A 25,012-nucleotide genomic window follows, 5' to 3' on the forward strand; every position below is an offset into this window, starting at 1 on the left:
GTGTGTGTGTGTGTGTGTGTGTGTGTGTGTGTGAAGACAGGAAAAGAGGTGTGTGTGCTTGAATGTGTGGGTATGTTTGTAAACCTATGTGTGTCTGTGTGTGACGGCTGTATTCAAGCACCACCTAGTGCTCGAGTGAGGCACCTCACCTGTGATATAAAACAACACCTCAGCTGTTACAATAAAGGAGTGATCCTGAAAAACAGAGTGGATGATACAATACTTTAAATATAAAGACAACTAGATTATCTCAGATATGACGTGTGTTCAGTTATTTGAATTAAGAATATGGCTATTGCATGACTAAGAATTAGAAAATGAGTTAGTAGCAGATTGATAATATTAATTTACTTTTGAAATATTCATGCAGATACAGTTTGAGGTTTAATGAATCACAAAGTCCAACTGTATCATTGTCATGTGATAAAAATAAATAAAATAAATACTCTTAGAACACTGATAGAAATTTCTCCAACATAACACCTAGTGTCTATTGTAAGATTTGGACGCTATAGTGAGACAGATATGATGTCACAGTCGATTCCTCACTCATCTGACAATCACCACCAGCCACCAGATAAGAGGCATGAGGAGAGCCCAGGATAATTATGGCACACATGGCTTAGCAAACTTTCCCCCATTTCGCCCGCTCATTTCAATGTGCCCTTGAATACAGTATACTGTCAACACACATCCATCGCAGTTGGGTTACTCCAACTTAGCACCGCAGCCCCATCAAACCCTTCCAAACAGGCTGGTGACAGTGATGTGAGGCTGTCGTGGTGGATCAAGGTAATTCAGTCTGAGCCCCCGCCTGCCCCACCCCACCCCACCCCACCCCACCCCACCCCCGTGTAACATCCTCCCCTGCCTCCCCGCCCTGCGCTCCCCCTGTTGTCAGTCGAGCGCGCCGTGACCCTCAGGCCTTCAGATTCAGCTCCCCAGACCTGTTTATTTTTATCACAACAATGAAAATTAGCATGATGCTGAACGCCTATGCACACTATGCGCCTCCGAGGCTATTTGTGTGTATTTGCGTGATCGGGCTGTGTGTGTGTGTGTTTGTGAGTGTGCGTGTGTGTGGGTTGGAGTGACAGTGTCACCTTCTTATCACGAGGCCAATGCAGTGTAGACAGGGAGATTTAGCTGAGAGATTGAGGGGGCTTGGTGGTTACTACTGTGTGCCATGACAGGTATCACCAATACAAGGATTATCACAACAAAGATTCCGTAAAACTGTCAGATGAGCGAAGTGTCCCATGGCGGTTTCGCAGGAGAAATGTCAGAATTCCTAATCATACTGCCTTTTTGTACTTTATCTCATTTGGTTTTAATGTCAAACTGATTTCATTCACATTCAGATATGCATCATGGACTGAGTTTGTTTGGCTGCACACATTTCAAAACTTTGCTGTTTGCATCCACAGTTTAAACACTTTAATTTTGACGGATGTGTCCACAGTATGACTTTAGAGGAAAGTAGGTTACCCGCTATGAAGTGCAAACTGCAGGGAGCTCTGTGAGAAAATCCTGACAGCGTGCACATGCTCTGTATTTATATCAATATACGGATACATTTTCATCTCCAAAGCAAAACGTAACACAACAGTTAAAGCTAATTACATGTGGTGGGTAATACAATTAAATTAAATTGCTTCAGTGAGCTGTGAGATATGTTTTTTCAGGCTTATTACACACTGATATTTCACCTGGCTTCTGCTCTTACTCACACTTAACTGTCAGACTTATGCCATCCACTGAATGAAATTGTCAAAAATTGAATTGTCACACAATGTTTTTGTTTTGGACACCGAAAGAAGGAATTTAATAGACTTGCATCTGTTTTAATTTTTGCTCACACACACTTCCTGCACTCTGGCCCTTAAGCATGACTGCTGTTGAGAGGTAGAGTCTTAAACATTTAGCCTATATAGGGGCTGTGAAATACTTCATTAGTCAGCTTGGCTTGGTGGATGCAGTGGGGACAGATGTTTAATGCTTTGCCTGCGTGCCTCCACACACACACACGCACACACACACACACACACACACACACACACACACACACACACACACGCGCGCGCACACACACACACACACACACACACACACACACACACACACACACACACACACACACACACACACACACACACACACACACACACACACACACACACACACACACACACACACACACAGTGCTGTGGATGGTTTTCCAGCATGACTGACAGCAGTGATGGAGGTGAAGATAAGCCTGATTAATTGGGAGGATGAGTGGGAGTGGGAGGCTAAGCACAGGCTACGCTGCACTGCCTCTGCAATGCCTTTGTGGCATCGCGTGCCACCACTCAAACAATTTGTCAACACTACCGAATGACATATATTTGACTGCACCCACGGTCTCCGTTTTGCTAAGTGGTATTTTGTCATGGCTGAAAAATGGCTTTCCTGAATCAACTTTGACACTCAGCTCTGAAGTTTTTTTTTTTTTTTTTATATCCCCAGTGTAGAGTTAGAGATGAGACTGATGATATAGTACATCCTGACAAAGGACCATGTAATGAACTGTCAATATAATGTTTGCTTTTTTCCATAGTAATGAAATGAAATCAAACTTTATTTATACAGTACTTTGTGCTACAGCCTTTTGTATGAAAGTGCTTATACATGTAAATGATAGCTTATACGAGATGTTTTATATTTAGTTTAGTTTTGTTGTTGTACCCACGTGTCTGAAATAAACTTTAAAAAAAAAAAAAAAGTTGAAGTTAATGCCACAACCCAGTGGGACCTCACACAACCTGCTGAATCCCAATAGGAACGTTACAGAGTGAGTTCGGCTTGATTTGCATTTAATTTCAGCTTAACGTTGACAAACTATTTTCAATATATAAAACAAAAGATGCAGACAATTTAAAACATTTCTTACCCAAACAGAGGGGGAAAGATACTTTAAGGTGTGAGACAAGTTGAAGAATATATACATGTGAGTCCAGGTTTAAAGTTTTTAATACATACAATATATTGAAATGTCATTTTATGAAATATGTTTGTCTAAACATGTGTATTATTATTATTATTATTATTATTATTATTATTATTATTATTATTATTATTATTATTATTATTATTATTATTAATAATAATAATAATAATAATAATAAAATCTGGTGAAACATTTAATAATAGAAAATATATACATATTTAAAATAGTGTGTTTTGGAGCTTTTTCAAGAAATAACCATATAGATAAAATTATAAATATATGAGGTTTTCCTACAGGCGTTAACATGTTGACATGACATACATACATACAGCTCTTTTTAAATATTTCAGATAAGCATATTTTCTGTACTTTATACAAACGCGCAACCATATAAAGTACAACCACTAATCATGTAATCACTCTCACTTTAATGATTTGAAATCAACATGTAACTGAGATGATTAGCTGAAATCATAATGGAAAATTGATCTCATCGTTTTTGATGATCATGTCCTGAAACATTTCCATGCAATTTCACTGTCTTTGTCTCTCTCTCTATCAGTTGTCGCAATCAGTTTATAAGAAACTTCTCCCTATGAACAGATATCCCGCAAACACAATCCAGTTGTGTGGTTTCACTGTGATTCATGGATCCCTGAGAGCACTCATTCAAAACTGCGTGGAGAAAGACAGATATGGCAGAGCAGTGATGATCCATTCAAATATGATTATAACTGAATTAATAGACATTGACATTTGTGTTTGTTCCAATGTGGTGAACAGCCCAGCATTTCCTGCCAATGGGCCCATGGATGACACTAATACCTTGTAATCAAAGGAAATGTGTATAGCTCCACAACCATTACATTCAGATTTTGTCTCTCTCGTTTTCTTACTTCACTCTTGTTTGTTTCGGTGTAATGCAGATCAGTTCTGGGTTTATTTTCTACCCTCAAAGCTGAATCTTTTATTTGATTTGTGGTAAAAAAAAAAAATAAATAAAAATCCTCCTGGTAAAATTACATCCACATGGCAGAGCCTCTGATCTCGTACTGTAGCTCGGTTGGCATCGAGGACAGCCACGCCACGATAACAAAACAAGGTTAGGAACAAATCTAGGAGTTGTTTTCCAAAACACTAAGCTTCTATTTTAGGTAATAAATGATTAAATAATCGACATTGCTCATTATGTATAATGTAGGGACAGATTTAAAGCAGGGGTGCTTGATTTACTCACATTTGCACGATTTCTTTCTCATGAGTATTTTTTTTTTTTTTTTTTTTTAAGTTTACTCAAGATGAAAACTGATTAAACCATAGAAAGTGTAAAGATGCAACAAAATTCACTGACCCCCTCAAGGCTAAGCAGGTATGCCAATAAAACAGTAAACTCTTTTGGAACTGATGAAAATGATCCTATTCTTCGCTGAATATACAGCGTATGGAAAAAAAATCACATTTGCACTGAGAAGATAACACTGACATTACAAAATTGCCAGGCACTCCCACTTAATCATTCATTGTGTCCTCTTCACCTCAGGATGTGGTTGACATGGCATGAAGGGATCTCGATGGGCTCTCATATCTATCACTGAGCGACTTTTCTTCCTTTTTCTTCTCTAATGCCTGTGAAGACAGTTCACCCTCAGGAGAGAGGCGGCTACATTTTCACCTCTTCCGAAAGCAGAGGAGGGAATTAACCAGTTGAAAGGTTATGTGGTAAGTCAACATTAGCTTTGCGGCTTAGTTCAATGATTGAGCCCTGTAATTATATGACACATTCTGACGCTCATATTGGTGGGGGTCATTGTGTCTCTTTGTCTTTTAACTTGGGGACAAAATAAACCTCCGAGTCAACATGATTTCCATAAACAGATGACTTCTTGAATTGACTTAACTTACTTAAGTAATGCAAATCTCTATCTGTTATTTAAGGGTTTCCTTAGTGTTTAAAAAACCAAAAGTGGACATTTATTGTAGGTGTGTGTGCATTTGAATTTCCAAGGCACCAATGACTTTCAGTGTTTGAAATGTAATCAAGATCCTTTCACTTCTCCTTTAAAACGTGTCTGTTATGGGAACTGACAGGAAATCCACAGTAAAATCTTTAAACTTATCACCCTAATATGCACATTTTTGAACTGCTTCTCTATTAGGAACTTGAGTTGATTTCTTTTACGACAATACAAGTAAACTCAGAGCCAACGCGGAGCTCATAATCCTTACGGAAACAACGTTGGTACAAATGGAATTTGTGCTATTGCTAATATTTATATTTACCTTAGAGCTGGGGCATGTGGACATGTCCCCCGCTGACAGTAATCCACAATAAATTAGAGTCTTTTCTCTTAATATTTACAAAGTCACAATAGAAAATGGCTGGTTTCCATCTGGATTTGATTAAGTCTGAATTTCTTTTGCAGAGGACATGAAGTGGGTTGACAGAAACCAGCCCCACTATACTGTAAAACAAATATTTGCTTGTTACACTTCTTCACATGATGAAGGGATGTGGGATTTCCTTTAGCTCAGTGTTTACAGCAAAGTCAGAGACTGTACTCTTCCTACAATTTTTTTTTCAGCATTTCGACAACAAAAAAAAAGGCCTGTGCCCTGTATGTGTGGTGCATATGTGTTTGTTTGATGAGGTCTTGTTGCTCTAACAGCCAATACTCAACTTACAACAGTCATTTTGTCTACTATGGAAGGTGAGCCTTGTCCACGATGGCTCGGTTGCCTATCCCAGCATGCAGTGGGTGAAGCGACGGCTCCGCTTTGTGCAGGTTGCAATCTCTTACTCATCCCAATGTAAATACTTGCTGTCAAACAAAGAACACCAGGCGATGAGATCAGATAACATGGCATTATCATATTTTATCTTATCTTCATATTGGCAATGGAAGTCGGTAAATATGAACCTCATGTTAGCACAGACTAAGGCAAACTTTCCAAAGTGTCTGTTGTGGGGTTTTTTTTCTTTTCTTTGTGTTTCTATTAAGACTCACTCCAGTTCAGCTTTTAGCCGTAGCAGCAGACAGTGTGCAGTTAAGTGACTACCAGCCATTGTCTGTTGGATAGTTTCGCTTGTACTCCATTACCTTCTTGCTGTTTAACATAGCTCATTAAATCTCACTTTTCCATACCACTTGTCCCAGTAAATAAAGTTGGTGCATGCAGCCTCTCCTTCTCTCTCTCTCTCTCTCTCTCCCTCTCTCCCTTCCTCGCCAAGCAGTGTTCGGAGGTAATTGAAAATGTGATCCATGAAGTCACAAGTGCAATTTAACTCAGAGCCTACCCATGTTAGCGCTTCCACTCGTAACAGGTCAAAAAAATGAAATTAATTTTTAAAAAGGTGACCCATGAAATTGCACTCATGATAGATGGGCTGTAAAAGCAAAATGTTAATACATTTATGGGTATATATTTTTCAGACTCCTCGATATAGGAGCCTGTTTCTGTGTTAAATGAGTATCATTTCAGTAAATCTGGGGGATGAGAGGAAGTGTCATGTCACTACGGTAAATTTCAAGTCGAGGAATACTATAATGTGGAAAAAAATTTTTTTTTGACCAAGGCCTTCTTCACGAGTCACTGTGAAAACACAGAGCTAAAACAACCACACACAGTCATATTCATATCCCTGAAATAACAAATTAACCTCTAATGCATGGTGACGGGAAGGAACTGAAGCACCAGTCAAAAAAACCCATGCAAACACTGGGAAAACATGCAAAATGTACCAAAAGACCCCCCAAGCCTGACATAAACAGGACATCATATATCATATACTGTATGATGTCCTGTTTTTTGTTTTTTTTTAGCACCTGATCTGAAACCAAATCTCTTAATTTCCTATAATCGGACGCTGAAAGTGTTCTCTGGTACTGTTTCTAATTTTGGAAAGATTTTTTTTTTTTACACAGGAGAGCTGATTGGTATTGGAGAGCCCAACCAGTGCATAGGCCTCTCAAAGGTTTCTCACCAGCTGTCATGTCAAATGCCCCTGAGAGGGAGTGCAGGCGATGAGGATTTTGGAGGAAGACCGAGGTGGCGAAGGGCAGCTGCCTTCGCTTCGGTCTAAGTCCTCTGACCCATTTTTCCACCTCTTCCACCTCCCAAGAATCCCCCACTGCCATCTCCTCTCCCACTTTCTCAGTCATGATTAATAGTGTGAACAGAAACCTGCTGGCAAACTGGATGTAAGGAAGATGTCTGAGGTAAGACCTGACAGAAGTTTGGAGTCCAGGCTCGGAGTGCTTTGTGGTTGTATATGACTCCGTGCTCAAATAAATATGACGGGTCCATGGGGACGGTTCTTATGGTGAAGAGTTATCTTACTAACCTTGTTGCAGGAGAGTGCAGCTCATATTTCACTCTCTCTGAGCTGCCGAGTTCTCCGTCTTTCACTCTTTCTGTCTCTCTGCTTTGGTGCCTTCGGGGGGGAAAGGCAAATTCTCAAGGCCTGCAAGTATGTGAGAAGACTTGGTTGGACAGAAGTTCAAGATGTCATAGGGGAGAAGTTGTGTTTCGACATGAAGCCTTGTTTGTGCTCATCAGCAAACCTGTCAGGAGGCCGTTTGATGTCGTATTTGGGTGATGTCCTCAGGCACAGTGTTTGTGTTAGCTTCCATATGGATTAGTTTCATATAGCTGGTCTTTGCCTGTGATTATCCATCAGTGGGAAATGCAGCAATTCTAGTGTCAAGCTCAACATCCTCTTATACGTTCTCATGGACAGGTCTCCTCACTGGGACTGAAATTAATGACAAGTTTCAAGAAGAATTTATCAGCATAATTACTTGAAGCAAAGAAAGTTTTCCAGAGAGCACCTTTTTTTTTTTTAAAATCACCACCATACCTCCACCTGCATAATTGATAGAGTCCGCATGATTAAACTAATGAGGCTCAGAGCTTAAACCCTATCTAGCAGCTCGTAATTACAAATATGTAATATCCCCCCTCCGCTTCAATTAGCATTAGAACAGAAGGTTAAGAATCATTCAATATTCATGTGGATGGTGAACTTCAAGGTTAAGGAGACTGGTCATTTAACCTCAGCTTTAAAATAAAAGCCATTTTCTTTAATTGTCTTTGATAAGAGCCGCTAACTATATAGCTATGGGAGGTGCTTCATCAACTTTTGGCCAGGTAAGAGTGAAATATTTTTGCGTTGCCCGAGTCCACGTTGTACCATTTGGGTTTGCCTTGTCTTGCTCGAGCAACTCGGAAAAATGTGAAACACGCATACAACACCGTGAGATACATTATTGTACATGAAGTTAGTTTTTTAAAAATATGTTCAAATGACTTACAGGTGTGTGTCTCTTTTGTTTTTTGCTATCTATCATTTCAAATACTTCTTCTTTCTTTTTTTTTAACTAACTGAGCCAAACAGGTGTGTGACGTCAAGTAGCCAAGCTGTCAGACCTGTAGAGAGATGAATTCTGATTGACACCCCTGCAGGCAACACGCCTAATAGTGCATCATGGGAAAGCTCTTTGCAGACTTGCAATGACTTCTCTGATATGTGATGAAGCCTTAGTGGGGAAAAAAAAAAAGGGATCGAATGACAAGGTGTGTGCATGTGTGTTTGAAGGTTAAAGTATATTAAATGTTTTCATGAAACAATATTAATGAATATTAATGATTCTCACTAAAAGGCCAAGCAGAGGTACAAGAGCTGCCTAGAAAAGGAGCTTTAACTTTGGTCTCGCTTCAGTCCACCTTCTCCAGAATTACAATGTGTCTGACCATTGACTAGGGGTTTGACAGGAGACTACATTGGCCTTGTGTCAGCTGTGGAGACCGCGGAGCAGGGCCAGGGACTCAGAAACTGGGCATGGATCCCATAGCCTGGAGGCTGTAGGCCCAGCGCTGCGCCCAATGGTCTAGACCAGCCCAGCACAGCCCGGCACAGCGCAGTATAGACCAGCCCATCCAGCTCTACTCAGCCCCCTCCTCCCTGTGGCCTCCCTGCACCTTCACCAGCTGCGCTTTTCTGGCTCCAGCTGCTAGGTGTGTGTGTGTGTGTGTGTGTGTGTGTGTGTGTGTGTGTGTGTGTGTGTGTGTGTGTGTGTGTGTGTGTGTGTGTGTGTGTGTGTGTGTGTGTGTGTGTGTGTGTGTGTGTGTGTGTGTGTGTGTGTGTGTGTGTGCGTGCGTGCGTATGCTTCCCGGCCCCCGCCACATCCCGACTCTTTTCCGGTGCATCTCGAGCTTTTTCCTTTTTCTGGTTTTTCCCTCACTCTCTTATTTTCTCATTCCTGATTTGTCCTCTCACTGTGAGTCTGCCGCATCCTCGCCTCTTTTTTTTTTTTTTTTCATCCTCTCTGCCTCTCGTACTTCCCTCCTTTGCCAGACACAGGGGTTGTAATAGTGCCCAGCAATTACTGAGTTGGCATGTGCTGCATTGTTTACTCACAGTCCTATTCCTACTGGACTTTATTAAAACACCATCTGCTGTCAGCTCTGGAATGGTAGAAGAGGTGGTGGAGGAGGAGATGAAGTAGGAAGGCAATGGGAGAGAAGCAATAGATTTGGCTGCTGCGTGGAAGGAGAATGGCTGGACTCACATGGAGAGCATGGGCTGCCACAGTGGTCTCCTGTCAGAGGGACATCGACTGTATGTGAGACCGAGCAAGCTAAATGAGATTTTTGCTGAGAATGAACGGTCTGGTAATGGGAATAAACAAAATGGGTTCCAGGAAAACACGGATCCAAGTTTTTGAAGGAAATTATGCTGGCTTTCAGGCCTCAAAAGTGTGGGAATGCACTGAACATTTCACAAGTACGTCTGCTAGAAACTTTTAGTTAAATCAATGAGTAGCTTTCAGCTCAGAGTTGGCATGTGGGCAAATGACAAGAGTCACCTATATGCACCGTCGATCGTACAAAAGCGACTCAGGTGCTAATGAGAATGCAGGATAATAACAGCACTACCATGTCTCTTTTATGAACACTCCCATAACCTTTCTTGCACATGTAGAGCCATGCTGAGCAATAATACTGTGGGCCCATTCATGTAATGACATTCTGATGATTATTTCATTAGCAGTAATTTGTTACAGGATGTGTCATTTGCAAATGAGAGTCTGGACTGATTGGATAAGTCACTGAGAGGAGGCGGGCTGGGCCCACTACAGGCTGGATCAATTACTCTATTATTGGCATGAACACTTCTGGCATATAATGTGTGTGCAAATACGTGTCCTGAGGTGTTTCTGCTCTCAGTAATTTACATACAGTAAAGTACAGTTATTGAAACATGTTAATACCTGCAACTGCTTTTTAAAATCTTGAACAACATGATATTTAATAATAATTTAAACAAGAGATTACAGTAACGGATGTGTTTCTTTGGCTAAACAGGAAAACAAAAAGTAATTCTGTCTCTATTGCGGCGTGATTTGTACAAGTACAGTCTAGTGGCTTCCAGTGGATGCTTGTTTGTGCTCTGAAAATGTCTGCAGAGATCAATGAGGTGGAAGACACAAGTGCACTCATGCAGATACATGTGCAAGCACAACATACAATTATAAGGTCATTCTGGATTCTCTGTGGTCACCCTACGTCATATAAATCTCTCGCTATAATTGGATCCCTAGTCTGTAGAAGAGGGAGAGAAAGGCTGAGGAAAGATAACATCAGGCGGAGGAACTTGGGAACTTGTTTAGGAAGCGTCACCTAAGCCGGGCTCGGCAGTAAGCATGGGACCTCATTTGCAGATTGTGCACTGTGAAGCTGCCATGCGTCTGTGCTGAGGTTCCCAACAGAGGGGAGTCTTTGCAGCACGAGAAACACTGCAGAATAATGAGAGGAGAAAAATCCTTGCAGGACAGATTCTGCAGAGTCGCATGGTTAGATGGTTGCATGACACACTTCACATGTGACATTACATGATAATAAAGTCCTTCAATGTCAAAGCTTATCATACACAGACATTCAACAAAACCATCTTATCTAAATTGTAAACTTTTCTGTGTTTCTTCGTGGTTGTAGAAATGTTAGCCTGTGATTTCCCACACAGCATCCACATAATTTTCCCTTTATTTATTGCCAAGCGTAATATTACTGTATGGCATTGACCAGAGTGATATTCTGTGTTTCATTGATATGGATGTATTCAGTTGCAAATGAGGTGAAATAGTTACAAAAGATGTAAAATGGAAACTGAAATCTCATTTGAGGCAGAGACAGCAGATATCACACTAGCAGTCATGAGTTATTCATGCATTAGAGATATTGTAGATTGACAGCACAATTATGTCAGAGGGTATTACACATCAGCAACCATGTCGTGCCCCCTGGATGGGCACACACACCACACTGCAGAGAGAAAACAGAAGGCCGTCTGAGGTGAATTCTCTCCAGCTGGAAAGATGAGTATTCAGAATACTAAAACCAGCTCATAGACACAGGCGGAAGAGCAGAGACAGAAGCTACAAACATTTTGTTCCTGCACTTGCAAAAAAAAAAGTTTGACATTAACATTAATTTATCTTGAAACATGAAGTGTGTCATAATTTCTTTAAGTTTTATTTGTTTTATGAAAACTCAAGCTCAAAGAAACATTGTGAATCTGTGGTGCTTGTTATAAGCAGTCCCTCCGTGTAAACCTTCAGCTGATAATGTTGTATGAGCTAAGAGGTCACTGCAAGTTTCATTATGTCCTCCCATCTTTCAGACTTTGACATTCCTCTCTCAGCAGCACCAAATGAAGGATTACTATCATTAAGACATAATGTTTGTTGACCTCTATTATCAAACAGACAGTGTGAAAACTACATCACATTCTTAAGAACTGACTGTAAACTCTTCAAATGAGCCAATGTTTTTGCAGATGAAACGGTAAATTGTACGCTGTGGATTCATTCCCATCAAATAGGAATTAAACATAAACAGTTTGAGCAACTGAAAAAGAAATGTTGAGTATAAAAAGTTTGTACAGTCATTCTGATCATACTCTACAGTCCAAAAGCATGGATTTGCGGTGAAATGACCAATAATTGCTCATGGATGTGATTGTGAGTGTGTGATCATCTTATTGTCAGCTGAGATTCGCTCCAAACACACAACCCAGGATGGATCAAGTGATCTTGAAGGCAAATGGATGAATGAAGGAATGGATGATTTTTAAAAAATCGTATTGAATGAAGAGAAAAATATTCAATGTGTCTCTTTTCTATGATCCCAAGTTGACCGTCAGTGAATTGGCTTTCTAGACATCAAGATACACATTTCCAAATAAATTCAACTCAATTTCCATCAATTATAAACTGACCTTTTACCATTTTAATGTATCTAAATCTCTCTGAAGCTTACAAATTCTTTCATTTAAAAAATTGCTTTATTATATTCTGTTTAAAAAAAAAAAAAAACATTGCCACAATTGTCATTGTCATTAAATGCTTCATGTTTACATTTAAATTCTCAGGAGAGGCAAATTAACAACAAAACGGTGTCTCTTATGTAAAAGGTCATTGATATTTAGTCATAATTGGTCTTGGTACACCTTTTGTTTTACATATACAAAACAAGGCTTATTACAGGAGTTTTAGTAGGCTCTTGACCGAAATGACGATGAATTTTGAAAGAAGAAATTAGATAGCAAATAAGATAGCAAATAAAACTTTCAACAATTTACAATATATGACAAAAATATTAAATATTAAACAAAAATATTAAATTACTGGAATTTATATGTAATTGTTTATCTTTGACCAAAGACAATACATTTGCCTGGGTCATAACGATGGTTTTGGAGTTGATAAAACTCAAATGAGTTGCATTTAAAAGCAAAACAAATCTTATAAAGATCTGAACAAAGATGATCTGAATGTGTTGTAGAGGATATATTTCTTTAGAAAAGAAAAAAATCAAAAATCAGTCCACCTAGTCTGACTTCCAAGATATTAAATAAAAGATAATAGAGTGTGCACAGCTGTGCTATGAACACCAATTTGTCCTAAACTTGTGTACAGTAGTGTGTTGTTGCCGTTAATGAGGGTGACATCACAGTCTCTTAAAAACACACACACTGTTTTATAGGTCACATCAGAGCTGCGTTCAAAGCAAGCATGCGCCACAACAACAGGATGGACCGCTCACCACTTCCTCCTCCAGTTTATTTTACTTCCTCTATTAGTGCTTTTATTTACTGTTAGGTTGTCACACACACACATCGTGTCGAACGCTGGGAGATACACAAGCGGATACATCTGTTTTCACACGTTTGAATACGCTGCATCAACATGCAATATTTCCTCGGTTGTTTTTTTTTTTTTTTTTATTCAGAGGCATATGAAAATTTGAGATTCATTCAAGTACTATGAATTTATATGCGGATGGTTAATGTAACACTTCCAGCTCTTAAAAAATACGAAGTTACGTAATTGTTTCAAATCAGCCTCAAACAAAATGATAAATCAGCTCCTCGTGTGCACTTTGTCTGAGATTAAACTCACTGTTGCAACTGCTCTTTCACCGTGAACGTGGCTTTTTGTTAGCTGTACTTTTCTGCACTCTCAAAGACTCATAAATCCACCAAAGTAACTGTTTGCAGAGTAAATGGAAAAGTTTATATGCATTCAAGCTGTGTACTTTCATATTCTCTGCATGGCTTTCTTCGGGCCGCATCAGCATTTCTCTCCTGTGAAAAAAGAAAATGGCAAATGGCCAACTGTGGCACTTTTTTTGTTCCATTTTTTTTTTTCTTATTATTTAATGTTGTAACGCGTGAGACGCAATTTTGGGTACAAAGCTGTGCTTTACGCCCGGACATTAAAAAAAAATAGCAGAATTCAATTATCACTCGGCACAGTCCATCAAGCAGAGCGACAGCGAGGTAAGAAAGTAGCAGGGCGGTGGCGTTTAGCGTGGCGTCAGCATGTCTCTATCACCTCAGTGATGGAGAGGCCAGCTGAGGATGGACCGGAGTGGCCAGGGACATGTTCTCCCACCCTGTCGCGCCCTCCCTTCATCCCTCACGCCCTGCCTCCTACAAGCACCTTTTGTATGGGCTAAATGGGGCTGGATGCACCCCTTTAACTTTGATTTCCATTTTCTATTGTCTGCCCATTGACGGGGAGGGTGACTCCATCTGTGCCTGCCTTGCGTGGTGCCATCCTTTCAATAGACATATGCTCCACATGTGAGAGCCCTAAACCTGCACAAGAATGAGCGGAGGGAATAATGATATACAAAATGGGCCCCTCACTTCAGCCAAGGAGAAAGAGAGACCGAGGAAGAGAGAGAAAATAGTCCATTCATCAATTTATTGTATGGCCTTTAAAACTCCACAGCCTTTTTATGTATATTCAAGAGTGCAGAAGATATTCCACAAAAGCTCCCGCTGAACTGATGGCGTTTTAAATTGCGGTCAAGCTGCTCCACTCGCCTCCTGAACTGTGCTGAAAATGTGCACGTGTGTTGTACACGAAGGGAAACGCAGCCTTGCCGTGCCACCGGTCACAATGGAGGCCCCCGCAGAACAATTGATAACTGTTAACTGAGGTGGCGAGCTGGGTCAGTTTTGACTTGGAAATGTGCAATATGCTGTGAAAACAGCCCCTTGTGTTCGCTCTCCCCCCTTCAGATCTTATCTCCACATGTGATAACACCACTTAAGATCTCATACAGTAACACACATTAAGTCATTTCCCTCTCCAAACAAACTGGAGAGGGACATTGATGGAAAAATAAAATGTGAAATTTGGTGCAGGATCATTATTAGCTACAGTTAAAAAAAAATTTTCTTCCCCGTCTGATTGTTATCAGCAAGTCCAATTTTGATTTTCAACTTTTTCTCATGTTCGGATTATTTTTGTCTTGAAACCCAATTTAGCTGAAAAAAGAGCTTAAGACAGAGTGGGAGGAGGCGAAGCTCATGGCTTAATTTGCTTTCCATTCCACTTCATTCATTTACTTATTCATTCATTGCCTCTTTCTCCCTGTCCATCAACCTTATCCTAATCTCTCTCTTTATCCCTTCGCCTCCCTCTCTTTCCTCGACACCCATGACGCCCACTGCCCCCGCACTCACCCTAATGCTGTCCAGCCCCACCCCTCACCATTCCTCCTGTTCAGTTTTAAGGCTCTATCGATTACAAGCCTGTCGTACAAAACGACCTAATGGAGGGTCAGCTTTAATGTGTGGGGCGGGGGGCCCCTCTCCTGGTCGGGGCTGAGCCTGGCTTTAAGCACCCCTTCTTCTTCCTTCTCCCACTCCTGTGTCCCCCGCTCCCCCCCGCTGGGCTCCACCTTGTCCCTCTTAGGCCCTTTCCATTGGCGAGCGGGGGCCATGAAAAATCAACAGTGGAGCCATCAAGCCCTCCCCCTGCCGCCCACCATCTTCCACTCCCTTTACAAGGCCCACCGCCGGCTGCAGCGGAGCGGCTGCCCATGTGCGAGGGTATTTAGTGGGGGCCTGAAAGCTGAAAGGAGAAGCGACTGGATCAAATGTGTGTGTGTGTGCAGGGTTGGGAGGGGGGGGGGGGTTAGTGAGGGAACAGAAGGAGCCCTCTCAAGAGGGGGGCTGAGGCCCCGGCTCGTTTTATAGACTCCCCTGAAAGAACGTGATTACAGATCATTATCCAATTGAAGCAGATTGATGGGCTGGGGTCAAAGTAATATAGCTCATAGTAGCTCGGTGAGAGGGGAGGGGTGATAGGAACGAACTGAGGGCAGCGCAGAAGTGTTGGGAAGGGGGGGGGGGGTTGCAGTCGGGGTGAAGATGGTATAATGACTGGATTGTCACCACCAAATCGAGTACGAGAGGGAGGGGGGACGACGAGAAGGAGGAGGAAGACCAAACTTGTCAAATGAAAGGCTCGGGCTTCTGTTTTTCAGCGGTGGATTGTAGTACAACAAGTGCAATGCCGGATTCATGTCAATCCAGAGGCCAAATAAAGAGACCTTTATATGAAGAGGAGGAAGGAGAATTTGTCCAGAGTGACTCGGCTGTCAGTCATCTTCAAGAAAAAAAACTGTTCGCTCACATTTATTAACCAAAAGAATTGTTCACAGAATCAGTTAAACCATATAACATTTGTCTTTTGAAAATGTTTTAATATTTTGGATAACGTAAATCTGTTTAACATAAGAAAAGCAGTTTCCAATGTATTATTTTTTTCAAAAATTAACAACTTTCCAAAAGTTATTTTAAATAGAAGCAAAGAGAGTTTATTTTTTATCATTTAGCTTTTTTTTTTCTTCCTTTTCTCCACATTCAGTAATTCAATTACTGCCGTCAGCTAATGCCCTGACCTCTTTTCTCACAATCTTTCAATAGTTTACTTGCATCTCCACCATCTGCCTCAAACTGTTGTCTTACATAATGTCGGGCATTACAATGCAGGATGTGTCTGACCTTTCCAAGGCCCTGGAAAGGTAGATCTCAGATGATCTCACCGTTCAATCGCCAGGAGCGCTGGTCCTGATTTTACTTCAGGTTCAACGTATGTGATGATAGAGTATCTGCAGAGTGGTATTTTTTTTTTGTTGAAAAAACCTTTCTTGACCTCACATTTAATTTTAAGTGTATTAAATAATAGAGGTGGCAACAATAGAACATGAATTGCACTTGTTGGAAGCCATGTATTTGGATGTGTACAGACTTATTGCCCCAAGCAGAGGTATTTTGGAAGTTTTTATTTATTTATTTAGTTTTTTTTTTTATTAGTTTGTTTTTGGTTGTTATTTTGTGAAAGTACAGTATGTTGCATGGACATGACTCCATCCAGCAGAGGAAACACATCTCATTCACACACATGAGGGTCACAACATACCAAGAGGTGGTATGTCATGATGTCACATCTATGAATCTGATGCATTCATTAATGGTTTGTTAGCAGCATCATGGTTCTGGAGATGGTGCCAGTGGACTGAAGGCTCGTGACAAGAAACATCTTCATCCACAATAGAGGGCTTATGGGTAATGGCTTTGGTGTTGAATAGTCTTTTGATACGGGCTGAGACAAGAGTCTCGAAAATTTTCTTGCTTTCAAGATTTGCAGATGTTAAAAAAAAACAAAAAAGACCCCTGCAAGACAGCATGAACATGTTTTAGATCAAGCTTGACATTTTGCTTTTTTCGCTTGGGACATTTTGAACAAAATGGATCCTAAATGATGCTGAATTTTTTCGGGACTTTAATCGGACTTGACAGATGCACATGCTGTCCGTGTTCACTCAGCATGCAGGAACTGGCACACGGCAATCATGGTGAATGTGTGAGAGCGTAAAGAAAACATCTTAAAGGTTTACAACTTTGCACTGTGCAGCCTTTGTGTAATTATTGGATTAATGAAGAATGCACTCATCATCAGTGGCTGTGACGCATTAAAAGGGGCACATTTTGTACGTTTAGGAAGTGCTTTCTGCGTCTTCTGCTCATTTTGAGATGATGAATTTGGATGGTCGTGCATAGGTTTAAAAGCAGTGTGTGGCAAGCTCCAATATGTATATATTCTGTTTGCACATGCAAGCGTGAGTAATACATTCAAATAGTACATATGCTATTTATGTATTTATTTCTCATTTTTCACGCTTTACCTTGTAGTTTTCTTTTTTTGTTTTGCGTATATAAACATCTACTCACAAAGTCAATCTCCACAAAGATGTGGCGATTTAATGCACAAGCAAGTTAAAAACAAGTTGAACTCATTTTGTTTCAACAGTCTGATAACTGACATTGAGCAGACTGATTTATCATCACTGCAACATGTAACAAAAAAAAAAAGAAAGAAAGAAATTAGATGCATATTAGAATGACATCCTGGTGATACTTTATGCAAAACCAAACAACAACAAAAAGCAAAGCACATTACTATGATCCTTTCTCAAACAGTTTTTGTAAAAATTCTGAGAACGTAATATCATTTCATTTTGTCACTTTTATTTTCAGGATGACATTCTTGTTGATAAAGTAATCTCAAGTTAAAATTATGTTTTTTTTTAAAATTTTTATTCAATATCCCTAACATACTGTTGTGTCATTAATGCTGCTGTTAGTGTATGCAATACAGAGTGAGGAAGATGATGATGATGATGATGATGATGATGATGAGAATGATGATGATGAAAGTCATTATTTCTTAAAACACTCTGAGTCGAATGTGTTTGCTATCATCAAACAGCCTCTTTCAGTCTGTAAAGCAGGTCAATTATTAAAATCTCCTCTTCCACCTCACCTCATTCTTGTCAGGTTAGATAAAGTTACAATTTAGAGGATGTCTGAGCACAAAGTTAGTCAGTCTGGTAAGTCAATTAAACCATTGCGTAAACAAGTTGCCTTTGAAGACATCACACACTGTAGCTACAGCTCTGCGACCTGCATGCTAAACCCAGTTACAGGCAAAAGAAGAAGCCCTGACTCCCTCTGCGTTACACTTAGTCAGATAATTGGAAATGCGAGGGCATTAACTCCAACGGGATTAAGAGGGGGAATTAAATATGTTAATCCCCAAAATAGGTAAATAGCCTCAGTGATACAATAACCAATTTCTAGGGTTTTCCTCCCCCGAGGACACGTCTGCCTTTGAACGCAACACGCGCGCACACACAACCGCTCACGCGTACGCACTCACGTGCAGACTCACAAGCAAACTGGTACAACACTTGCACATAAACACGGTCGGAGACACGCGTTGCACAGGAGAGCAGAAGTCTCGGGCGTTGCGGAAAGTTCTCCAAGGTCATGCCTGTGGTGTCGTGCGGCCCCGTGGCTGACTCTTGAACCTGTTCTCCCAGGTCTGCCTCTTTGTTCCAGAGATCATTACCTCTGTCGCTCCGCTCTGCTCCGCTCCCCTCCCCTCCCGAGACTGCTTTGTCGCCATGTGTTCATCTGCCTTGTAATTATAGCATGGTCCTGGATGTCATGGTTTAGGGACTGCCTGTGTCTGTGTGTGTGTGTGTGTGTGTGTGTGTGTGTGTGTGTGTGTGTGTGTGTGTGTGTGTGTGTGTGTGTGTGTGTGTGTGTGTGTGTGTGTGTGTGTGTGTGTGTGTGTGTGTGTGTGTGTGTGTGTGTGCGTGCGTGTGCGTGTCAGGGGACTCAAGTGTGTAAGATGAGTGACATTACATTGTGCTTTCATGTGGGAGTGTGTGGGAAGAGGGTATATGATGTCGCATGGACACTGGCAAGATCAGAGAGTGTGTGTGTGTGTGTGTGTGTGTGTGTGTGTGTGTGTGTGTGTGTGTGTGTGTGTGTGTGTGTGTGTGTGTGTGTGTGTTTGTGTTCACGTATGTAATTTCAATCAAAAAAAAAGAGAGCAGCATAAATTGAATATAGTGCACTTTCTCTTTAAACTATTGAAGCCGAGGCATCGCCTTTGGAGATGGCAACAGAGCAGGATTTTGATGAGCTACTGTATGTCTGTCGGGGACATGAAACAACTGAATAAAAGAAGTGTATATTCAAAACAGTGACACAAATCATGAACCAGGAGTTGTTGGGGCATCAGTTGTGGGCAAAAATCATGTTAGACTTCCCCACTGAGTTCAAAGTACATTTTTAAACACAATTAGTGAAGTACAATTTCTTTTGGAACTGAAGCATAGAGAGAAAAAAAAAAGAATCCCCAAGGTCAATCGCTGATCGCCTCTGAGAAACATTATTTTTATGTACTCGTCCAAAGATGAATGTCTTGAAGGGGAAGAGAAAATAGTAAAAAAGAAAAAATAACACAGAAAGAGAGAAGTCAATCATCCAAAAATGCACGGCTGTAATGCACCACAGTCAAATTCAATAAAGTCATTACTCCTTGCTTAGCCATAGCAAAAAAAAAAAAGTATTTTTCCTGGATATCCTACACTGCTTATCCCAGTTTCTTCCTCCAAGTTGCTCCTTCTCCTTCTATCACCATTCTTCCCTTGTTTCGTTCTCGCTATAGGGCTGCTTCGATGGCATCAGCACTCTCATTTTGCAACTCAACACCCTTTATTTACCCTAAAGATTCATCCACGATGGATGTCACTCTCCAACGGCTACCTCTTCAAAAGGAAGAAAGCGGTTTCATCGGGCCAAACCTCTGCACATTACCACTGACATATTCTATTAGACAGATTACGCATAATGATGCCAAATAAGCAGCGAATGAAGAGCTGGGGAGTTATCGCTGCCCCCAATGGATGGAAATGGGAGGGGGGGAGAGGGGGGTGGGGGGGTGGGGGTGGGGGGGGTAGCAGCAAAGTTTCTTATCTCAAGCCAGCTGAAGGAGGAACCACACACATGCAGTCCAAGCTGCACTTATCAGTCATTAGGCATTTAAATGCTTGCCCAGAGAGGAATTAGATTTGTGAGGAGTTAAGGAGATAACCGATGGCACTCACTTAAAGAGGGACGCAGCGCTCTCAACACATTTGGGTGGAAACTGAGACAACAGACTGATTGAGTTAGGCCTTCATATTAAAAAAGACATACACTATTTTAATGTAATGTAACACGAGATGATGCACCGTATTAAAGTGAATTTTATACTTGTAAATGTAAACAATCATCCAATCACACCGACAATGCACAGGTTATTCACGTGATTTTTAAAGCTAATGTGAATTTGGATGTTTGTTTCTGTGTCTGTGGTGGAACTGGAGAGTCCATGAGGCTGCAGCTTTTGAAACTTGGTTACTTTCTTACTCATGTGATTTTTTTTTTTTTTTTTTGTAAGTCACTCTTCATTAACCATTTCTCATTAAATTGACCATATATTGTAGCTCCTGCATTTCTTTTGGTTTAGTTTTTGTACTTTCATGAGAATCACACATGATTAGATGTTCATTTTAAACAAAGATGGATGATGCTGCTGGTATGTTTTGTGCATGTGCTCTTGCCAAGTGGTTCACCCTATGCATTTGTCAAACAAATATCACAGAACAACAAGAAGCAATCACGTTTGAGTCAAGAATAGTGAATATTAAATTTACATACATATCTTGCATGTTTTTCTGCTCATAATACATTGTGTTGTCAGACAATGGTGCTCAAAAGCATCCAGTGAGAATTCAAGTGACATTTACACTAGAAATGGTAAAATATCTTTGAGTTTGGTCAGTATAATATATTGCAACATACTTTGTCTTGTATCCATGGCACGGAATGTTTTGCACTTCACAGTGCTCAAATATTCTTACATTTCTGCCATTTTTATACAACAAAATCTATTAGAAAATGCAAAAATGATTAATATCAAACATATTAGAATTAGGCGCCAAAGAAATATCTGTAAATGACTCAAGAACCCTCTTAATACGTCGTCTACTGCACACTGTCCACCAATAAAATGTTTTATTTGGAAAAGTTACTTCATATTTTTGTATTTAATCTATGTATTCTTTGTCATTAACAGAATAAAAACAAAAAGGAATGCTGGAGTTACCAAATGAGTTAGAATATTAGATTAGTTGATGTCAAAGAGGAATTACATACAGACAACCCCCCATTTCTATCTTCATATTTTACTTTAGTCATCTTTGTGGACTGGAAGAGTGGAAAATTCAGACTCCCAAACATCTTAAACAAGTGTGAAGACACTTATTTTTGTTGGTATAAAAATAAAAAAAACGAGCAATCAAGAAATCATTGAATATGTTGTTATTTGTCAAAGGCTTATTCAAGAGACACCTTTTTATAAACAATATCGAATGTCTCTTCTGTGTGTCCTTGACAGAAAAGTATGCATGTGATACACATCTGCCTAAATAACAAGGCCTTCGCTAACACTACCTTGCTCGACGCTGCCGGCTCAGTCGCTTCCAGTAGAACAAATTGCGGAGCATTTACCAAACTTTTATGAGCTTCACAAAACAAGATCCCAAACCATAGATGTGGGCGAGGGGTATTAATTTAGGGAAATGAGTTCAGGCTAAATAAAGGCTGTCTGGTTGCCGTCCTAACAGGAAATACTATGCAGGGGACCAGTGAGAAAACGTGCGGGTGAAGAGTGGGGGAGGAGTGGGTGTTGGGAAAGCTGAAGGAAAGGAGAGAGGAAACAATTATGACCTCATTTAATAGTCTCCCTTTTTTTTTTTTCTTCTCTCTCCCCCTCTTGGCTCCCAGGCAGAGATCGGAAAGGAATGCCCAGTTTCAAAACCACAAGTCACCTCTGAACATGCAAGCATTTGGCCTAAGTGTTTCCTGTTGCAATAAAAATGTATGTCAAGTATGTGAACCGAGGTTCCTCTGTGCTTAAAAGCCTGTTGAGCAGAAACGCACATAAACACACGCACACACACACACAAACACACATACGTCCAATCACTCGTTAGCATTTTTGATGAAGAATCCTCTGTGCATCATGAACTGCACGGCTGCAGTCCAAACTCAAACGGTGTGATTAAAGCAGGCGTGAATACTGTGGCTGAATGTGTACGCGTAATGAAGTGGCATTGTAAAATGGGTGAGGGTTACCGTGTGATGCAGAGCCTGTGTCGTTCTGGAGGCGGGCTCGTGATAAGAGTTTGGGAAGTCGTTGTACGGTGATAGCCACAGGCACAAATGTGCAAGGGGGCTCCGAGTGCTAATTTTATTCATTTACCTCCCTCTCTGGATAATTGTTTCTGTCAACCAGCGACGGCTTGATAAAGGATTTCACGCTGCTGAAAACAGTTACACGGTTACTTTGGAAGGTGATCGCCAGAGACGATTATATTTATCACCTGCTTCAATAACCATGGTGTGGTGTAAAATGTGTGATTCTCTGTGGACCGCTGTCACAGAGGGCGAGCTGTGAGGAGTCCTGCAAGCAAATAATGAGGCCCCTGACTGTTGACGTGTAACACAGAAACTTACAGTGGTGGTAACATTTCAAAGGACTGATAATAATAATAATAATAATAATAATAATAATAATAATAATAATAATAATAATAATAATAATAATAATAAAAAACAAAGAAATCATATAGAAAAATTTAAACATTGCAATATTTAACTCTAAACAATAAAAACATATGTACATAGCCACGTACAAAAAAAAACAAATTTTCCCCTATCTATCAATAGCTACAAGTAACACTTCAACTGATTCATCAGCACTGTCCAATAAAAAAAAGGGGGGGGGGGGGGGGGAATCAAGAGAGTTGTTAAAAGTTGCCCCAAAACTGTCACTCAGAAAGCTTTAAATTCCACAGAACACCTTTACCTCAGTTGCTGACAGATTCCCACCCATTCAAAAGAGTGGCCTGGAAGCCTTCTTCCCCCAGAGTTCAAAAACACGTTGCTCTGCCTCCTTTCGGGGAAGCCGGCTTTTATTGGACCCTTTGTGGAACATCCTTTCTTCCCCCTCATCAAAAGAATGAAAATAAGTCAAGGCGTAGTCGCGTTTCCCCCCTCTTTTATTACTATTCTAATAATACTCCATATTTGTTCATGCCTTCATCTCCTCAATGCAACCATTGACTGTGTGTGCGCATGTGTGTCTGCGTTTGTGTATGTGTGCGTGTGTGTGTGTGTGTGTGTGTGTGTGTGTGTGTGTGTGTGTGTGTGTGTGTGTGTGTGTGCGTGTGCGTGCGTGTGCAGTACTTTAGTGTAGCAGTACCACTTTACTGACAGCATGTGTACTCTAAGCTTCAGTGGGCAAATGCACTGGATGGATTGGAGGAGAGTCAACATTCTCACTCTATCCAATACCTTTAAAGCAACAATATGTATGTCTGGGTGACTTAAACTGTGCTTATATGGCAGGTCATAGAAATGAAAAGAAGGAAGTGGCATGTAAGGGAAAGTGAAAGATGAAAATATGTCTTTCTGAGAGTCCTGAAATAGAGGCTTTTAAGCCAGATACACAGGAGGGAAAAGGGTGTGTGTGTGTGTGTGTGTGTGTGTGTGTGTGTGTGTGTGTGTGTGTGTGTGTGTGTGTGTGTGTGTGTGTGTGTGTGTGTGTGTGTGTGTGTGTGTGTGTAAACTCCACACTAAAGCGGCTCTGGCCCCTTTGCTCCACAGAGGCCTGCAGAGGAGGTGGTGGTGGCAGCAGAGGAAGAGGAGGAGGTGAGCTGGAGCGGCGTTGGAGGGCAGTTCCCTTCTCCAACTGGAATGAATGGTATGGAGCAGTAGTGACCATTCATGCATGCTCTTTTACCTCTCTGTCTTTCTATCCCTCTCCCTCTGTGTCCCCTCACTGCTCCCTGTTTAAAATCTGAAGGTGTGTAACGGCACAGAGCAAAGAGGTAAAAAAGCAAAAAGGGTATAAAGTAAGTAATTTGGGATTTTTTTTTTTTTTTTTTTTTTTTTCAAAAAAGAGGAAAAGGGGGGGGAAAGGAAATGACACAAGCGAAGGAGAGATGGAAGACTGAAGTAAGGCGGTGGAAAGGAGGAAGAGGGAGAGGCAGGACTCTAGTCACTGGGCCACTGGAGTTGAAGAGCAGCGCAGCGTGAAATAAGGGAGAGGAGCAGCTGAACCAGAAAGAACCCAGGCTGCTCATTACAAAGGCCTAGGCCTGACTTCTACCCTCCACAAACTGTAACACACACACACACACACACACACACACACACACACACACACACACACACACACACACACACACACACACACACACACACACACACACACACACACACACACACACACACACACACACACACACACACACACACACTGTCACACACACGTGAAGAAGTACAGACATGCACGGGACACAAGGAAACAAAAATAAAAAATAAAAAGGGAAACTCACGCACATCATAACGTATGACATTTGGCAGATGCTTTGATGTTGACATACAGACAGACATGCAATGTCACGCACATGATCTCTCAGGAGAACCAACGTGTATACACAAATGCACAAAAGCCAAAGCGAACTGTGATAATAAACTATTTGTATGTTTGAGCATGTTATCATTCAAATGTTGATTTGTTTAACAAAACACCAGATTTTATTCCTGTTGGATAAAGAGATAAAAAGGAATGTTAAAAAAAAAAAAAAGAAGAAGAAGCGTCGATGCATAAAGGCAAATCCAGCCAGGAGCTAATCTGAATCTCTCTTTGTTTCTTTCAGATACTGACTCCGTAAAAGTGTTACACTTGCACAAAA

General features: G+C 40.8%; 1 protein-coding gene across 1 annotated transcript in view; it reads left to right on the forward strand.

Moving 5' to 3' along the window:
* Nucleotides 1-24,029, forward strand: part of ofcc1 (orofacial cleft 1 candidate 1) — a gene marked incomplete at both ends in the record, with an annotated part of 174,284 nt that extends 150,255 nt beyond the window's left edge. Inside the window, one exon of the mRNA XM_080515268.1 lies at nt 23,919-24,029. Within this exon, the coding sequence (XP_080371394.1) occupies nt 23,919-24,029 (111 nt within the window). The remainder of the gene's footprint in view (nt 1-23,918) is intronic.
* Nucleotides 24,030-25,012: the final 983 nt, after the last annotated feature.

The sequence above is a fragment of the Blennius ocellaris genome (genome assembly GCF_963422515.1).
Source record: "Blennius ocellaris genome assembly, chromosome: 19".
Lineage (NCBI taxonomy): Eukaryota > Metazoa > Chordata > Actinopteri > Blenniiformes > Blenniidae > Blennius > Blennius ocellaris.